General features: G+C 37.4%; 1 protein-coding gene across 1 annotated transcript; it reads right to left on the reverse strand.

Annotated features, from left to right (window-relative positions):
• Positions 1 to 4,467: 4,467 nt before the first annotated feature.
• Positions 4,468 to 6,302, reverse strand: LOC122083602 (solute carrier family 25 member 44-like). Its single transcript, XM_042651466.1, has one exon. The coding sequence runs from the start codon at positions 5,639 to 5,641 to the stop codon at positions 4,601 to 4,603; it is 1,041 nt and encodes a 346-aa protein (XP_042507400.1). The 5' UTR covers positions 5,642 to 6,302; the 3' UTR covers positions 4,468 to 4,600.
• Positions 6,303 to 6,681: the final 379 nt, after the last annotated feature.

Consider the following 6,681-nt stretch of genomic DNA (forward strand, 5'->3'; position numbering starts at 1 on the left):
GAGAGAAAGAGAAAGAGTAAAGGTGTTGAAACCGTAAATTGAAAATTTTTATATCTTCTCTCCATCCAACAGTTCAATTCATGTTGATCAAATTCTACGGTCAAAATGCCGCTAACATTCCTAATTCCTATATACTACGCTAGCATACCTATTCCTCTCCCTTTTTTTAAATTACATCTGACACCAACACTATATAGCTTGGTCCTAGCCGATTTGTATTGGTATTGACCAGAATCAGTACCTATAACCTTGATCGGGTTGTGCGAGCTCAGTCATTTTGATCACTGAAATTCTCATTGAAAAATAAATAAAAGTGAGACGATACTTTGAGCAAGTGGTGTAGTAGAGCATACCAATGAGATGCGATGTAACTGTTTTATACATAGGAGGCCAGTGGTGTCATTTTCATCATGAGAGAACCCTCCCCTTCTCTCTTAGTGGCTCAAATAAAAATATCTCTTCTCAAGAATAAAATATTGAAAAGATTGAGTGTTCCTCTATGAAGGGATAACCTCCTAATCCACGGATCTGACTTTTCGATGGGATTAAGCAAATATTTAAGACCTTAGTATACAAAGAACGGGATTCATGATTACATTCACTATTCCAAGAGTCACACCATAGTATCAAATCATCTTAGACTTTGTGGATTATAGAAAACTCTCCTTCAAATACCATATACTATGAAGGATGAAAGGCCAACCCTCCCATGCTCACCTGTCTTGGAAACACCACTTCTTGTGCAACATGGATGTATTAAGAATGCCACCAGCCTTCATCCTGAGCCAGAATTGAATTCTCCATGAGATCCATAATTGCCTTCGCTATTGTACTTGAGAAATGGCCTATTCATCGAAAAAGGTTTTTACGGGATCCTTATGTATATTGGTAAATAATCATTGAGTGTGCGATGAATGGACTCATAAAAGTCAATTTTAAAGATCCTACCTGCATCTTACTAACACTAATAGAAGGCAGCCATTCACGTCAGTGGCTACACGGTGAATAGATTCTTCCGCCTTTGGCACCAGAAGAGTTTGGGAGACTGAACAGAAAAAAGAAGAAAAGAATGATGGTCTTTTTATTTTATTTTTATGCAGGTCATTTGCATACCACCTATGTACATACATAGATGCATTCATGAAAACCAGACGTATATACATGGTCATACATGAAAATATTAGATACTGAGAAAGTTATTTGATCTGTGTAGCCTCTAAGTTCAGACAAAAGAATTCATGAAATTATCGCACCTACCATGTGAAATAAAAAATCCAATTGAAGTTAAAGCCCCTATATGTATTTTAATTGGCGCTCACACAAGTGCAGAAGCCACATCTCACATAATATATTGACACCCTATAGAAAAACAACTCTGTCGCATCCGTCACCTCAAACATGTCATACATGATATAATTTCTTTTTATAAATTATTTACATAATAATTGAAGAACATCAAAATAAAGAACTACTCCACTGACCATCACACCCAATTAAATCCATTCTCTCTCCACAAATGGACTTTAATTCAAAAGGGCAAAAAAAAAATAAGGCTTACACCATGCATGGAGTTGGCTAGGTGAAGATCACTGACCTCCATGGCCATGACATATATATCATATATATCATTGGATCTCATAATCCATGCATACTTCTTTAAACAAATAACCCTATTCATCCCTTCAAAGTAGAATATCTGACTTGTATAATTTAGGATGGAATTAAGAGAGAGAGAGAGAGAGAGAGAGAATTCATAGTTGTATATTTTTAGAGAAATAGAATTCAGTCTCCTATCCAAAGATTAAAGCATTGATATTGATCATCGTATTGGTCAGTTAAATTCAAAATATATATCGAAGGATATCATATTGTATAAAAAATACACTAAAATATGCTAAAGCTCAATGAATAAAATATTGGTATCGATCGTCATATCAATCAACTAACTTTAAGATACCTATAAAAAAATATCGTATTGTATCGAAGATACTTTAAAACCATGTTTCTATCTTGAATCATAATATAGAAAGACAAATAATGATATTTGATCTCTTTTTTTTTTTTTTTTTTTTTTTGACTTCCTAGGCTTCTTGATCTAGTGATGCTTCATCATTTGGTTGGGTTCTTATCATGTTTTATTATAGTATTTTGCATTGTTTTCCAATTGATAACAATCCATCACATTGCTTGGAGTTGATTAATTGTATGGATAATTCTAATTTACGTCATTTAAATATAAGTCATCTTATAGTTGACAATTTCAATAATAATATTGTTGCCAAATCCCAACTGGTTGCATTTGATACAAACTATTAACACGGATATTTATTTTTTATAATTTAGTCTCATCAAAATTGTATTTATTGGTAGCAACAGAATGACAAAATTACTCAATAAACTCATATCTTAAATAATCATAAAAGTGGTATATTAATTAAGACATAAATCCTAAAGCTCATCCTTTACTAATATTTCTTATACTTTTTTCATTAATTAATAGAAGTACCTTCTGAAGACATTTCTCATTTTTCATGCAAAAGCATTACTAAAAAAATTCTACCCAAGAAAAGAAATAGTGAAACAGGAGGGATTTTTTTTTTTTGTGTGTGGATGAAGAATGATTACATGGTCGTGTGGTCTCCACATCACACCTGGGTCAATGGGGGAAACATTTGCATTCATCCAGGGGAAATAGGGGCATCATTTCACAGGAACCTATGAGAGGACGTAGGGAAACGCTGTTAGGTAATGTTTCTTTTTTCCTTTATTTATTATTATTTTTTTATGGGTTGAAACTCTCCCTCACTTCCTTCCCAAAGGGTTAGTTCGAGTTAGGTCTCAATTATACTGAATCCAATCTTATTGGGTCCTAAATTCCTATCCCATTCAGCCTTGGGTAGCACACCATGAGAAATTAAGAATGATAAATTATAAATATATTTACTTATTTTTTGTGGAGTATTAAGAAAAAGAGAAGGTGATTGCAAATCTAGTGTTGTCACGCCTCACAGCACTTGCTTCTATTTTATGATGGTGTGTGTCCTTTGCATCCCCAACCCCCAACACTCCTCAATTCTGAGTATAGCATATATCAAGTTTCAACGCAAACAGATCGTGATATATGATAGTGAAATACAATGTTTGGTTGCCAAGAACACAAAAGAAGACAAAATAAAATAAAATAAAAAATTCCAAAAAAAAAGAAAAGAAAAAAGAAACATAGATATAAATCAATTATATCATCATAATTTGTTTTATTTATTTATTTATTTTTCTTTCTGTTGACAATCAAACATTACTTTTAGGGTAGATAAGAGAGAAATTTTTGGGTGGGAGCGATATATGATCAACATAGTCTATCATAATTTGATGTATAGATGATGGAATTGTGAAAGGACTACCTTATTTGTCGATCAGTCAACTGAATAAGATGAATCTTAATGCAACAATGGTTAGGGTGTCTGTGTTGTTAAATTTAGCAATAAGGTCGATCACTACCTATGATTGTAGAAGGGATATCTTATTTGCCTATCAATCATTTATGTAACCTCCTTTCGATTGCTCTTTTATCTTATATCTAAAGTTTTTGAATAAAAAAAGATAATAATGCCTCGCATGCTTCGTAAATAGTAAAATGATAAGATTTTATACTTAATTACTATATATATATACACACTTAAAAATATAAATTACAAATTATTTATCACCTTAAAAGTATGAATATAAAAAGAGAAAACCCTTTTTTCTTAATTACTGGAACAAATGCATCATTATTATTTGTTTTGATAGAAAAATGCGTCATCTGTAATGGCTGACCTTCACTGAACTTAAGAGTGGCTGGAGGCTTTTGCGGCCTTGTGGGTGAGACCGTGAGAGTGAAATAGGATTTAGGTATTCGGAATTGAATCGGCCTTATCCATACCTTACAATCAGTGGTAAAAGATTCAGAACAGAACAGAACAATAATGATTAAAAAAAAAAAAAGCATTCAAGAGCTTACTGGTTCGACAGATCTGTATCCGTATGGATGGGGACCCTTACAGGTGCCATACCGTGCACCAACACCCTGGAATGAAATCTGATGAAAATGAAGTATCATTGGAAATTGGGCGTTTGTATGCAGAGGAATTCAAGAGCCCATTGTTTCTGATCATTGTCTTTGTTTATTGATTCTTTTTCTTCCCAAAATAAAAATATAAAAAACGCCATCGATGAGTTCAAACTTCAAACACATCTGCTGCCCCTCGTTTTCCTCAGTTTGGTTTCGTTAAAAACATATAAAAGTATTTAATAAACGCCATTAAAGGTAAGGAATGCCATATGACCAATAAGTGAGCTTGTTCATTGCTCAATCGAGATCTCCACTTTACATTATTCGCCTAATAAATGAATGAGAGAGAGAGAGAGAGAGAGTGTGTGTGATTTACCAAAGGCAACATATCCATCAGAAGTAAGGTCCCCGCAACAAAATGTAAATGGATAAGCTTTAAGAAGGGGGAAACAAAAAAGTTGTTTACATATTTAGAATAACAAAAAAGAGAACTTTTTTTTTTTTTTCTCATAACAGTGACTTTAAGTACATCTCTGTGTTCCGTGTAGTTCAACAACATGTGAAGTGGTCTTGATTCTTGGCAGAGAGACGTTTGAGAAACTCATATGTGGTGATCATGGTGGTGGCAGACATAGACATAGAAGCCCAACGAGGACCTAAACCTCTGTAACATGCAGCCCATCCACCTTCTTTTACTAAATTCCTAACAGTCTGTCCAACTGTTGGGGGCCGATTCCCATTCTCCATCCCATCCAAAACTTGTAATCTCGTCTTGATTGTGTCCAATGGCATTGTAATCACTGCCGAAATCCCACCTGCCATGGCTGCACTCACTCCCTGTACTGCCACCACTGTTTTGGAATCCGGCCGGAAGCTGGCACTGCTGCTACTATCCTTTTCTTTTTTGCAGAAGTAGCAACCATATCCACCCCAAACGAGTCTCTGCGCCATAGAATAGGATGCCCACCAAACTGCATTCGAGGGGGCGTAGGTCAGTATAGACAAACCAAATCCCCTGTATAGACCCCGGAAGCCATCAGCGTAGAGAATTTTCCTGAAAGCATCGATCCCACCACTATATTTACAAAGGGTTAGACTGGGGCTGTTGGAATTGCCGGTGCAGCCTTGGACCATAAGCCGTTGGCTGACGACATCGATTGGTGTCCAAACGAACTGTGCTGCCATCGCAGCACTCACCCCTGCGGCGGCGTTGGCGATCACAGCGGCCGTTGGTTCTGGGATACCCAATCGGATTGTTGCGGTTCCTACACTGCTCTTAGTGACCTCGAGCGCTGTCATGTACAGTGCACGAGCAGGGACGGTTCCCATCAGGGAAGTGCCAAAGCCTCTATAGAGTCCTCTGATTCCCTCGTGGCGCAAGATAGAGAAGGCCATTCGAGAAACCTGCGTCTGCGATACCTGTTGCCGAGTCTTGAGGACGACAACAGGGTAAAGTGTGGCAGAAACTCCAGAGAAGAGCGCGGCACCAAGGAAGAAGAATTTGGATTTGTCCAACATTTTCCAATCGATATCCGAAGGGAGATGTATTTCTGGAGCCGAATCTTCTTCCGCAGCGGCGCTCAAACTCATCTTCGCCACTTTGGAAGATTAGATTAGTAACAGAAGATATCTAGAATTAGTACTCTAGTCCTTCTTTCAGTTCTGATGAACTTTCATATGAAAAGCTAAACTGTGCAAAACAGCGAATCGATCTCCCGGAAGAAGAGTAAACAAAAGACAGAGAGACCCAAAAAAACCTAGAAAAAGAAGCTGTAAACTTAACTCTCAACCTTCGGCTATACAATAAGGGGATCCAGTGATACGGATCACCACCGATTCATCAAAATTATCAAGCTATAATACAGATAACTAGTATTAAAGTTTGATAACAGTAAATTTCTTCCTCCTCCTAAAGCAGACCTTAGATTGAGTTCGAACGTGGATTAACACGTACGGATCGAACATTCCTCAGAAGCAAAATCTGATACAGCGATACTTCTTACCACGAAGATGAAGTCACTGATTAACAAAGTTATCATCTTCAAACGCCGATCGGAAATCCACCGGAGATAACAGATCTCGCCGGCAAATACAGATTCACAAACCAAAAATTTATTTACAGGTGAGACTGTGAGAGAGACGAGGGAAGCGAGCTTCACGAAAAGCTAAGGATCTTATTATGGCCACCGGCTTAAAGAGTCCCTTTTATCGTGGGGTGCGGCCCGCGGGTTGGGTCATGGACTCATGGCCTTGTGTGGTGTTTCAGTATTTATTTGGGGATAGATGGATATGTGAACGTGGCTTTAGATTGTTGGTTGCTTTATTAGAGATTTTGCGAAACGGTGGGCCAGAATGAGGCGTCTAACACGTTTCCCAAAGTGTTAAAGCCCTATCCTCGAGGAGGGTGCGTGCGGTAGCCCGGGAGGGCGGCGTTGCTCAAAACAAGGATTCATCCAAAAGCCACGGTTTTTTAGCCTTTCGCCCACCAGATTCCTTATGTTTTTTTGGCCTTCGGAGTTCGAACACATGCGGCCAAGGGAATTCGAGTCTGACAAAGTTTGGTGATAAATATCAGTTAAGGGAGGTAGTATCCTAAACAAGTGGCATAGGGGAGTTAAGGTGTGATTGTA

Source organism: Macadamia integrifolia, chromosome 7 (assembly GCF_013358625.1).
Source record: "Macadamia integrifolia cultivar HAES 741 chromosome 7, SCU_Mint_v3, whole genome shotgun sequence".
Lineage (NCBI taxonomy): Eukaryota > Viridiplantae > Streptophyta > Magnoliopsida > Proteales > Proteaceae > Macadamia > Macadamia integrifolia.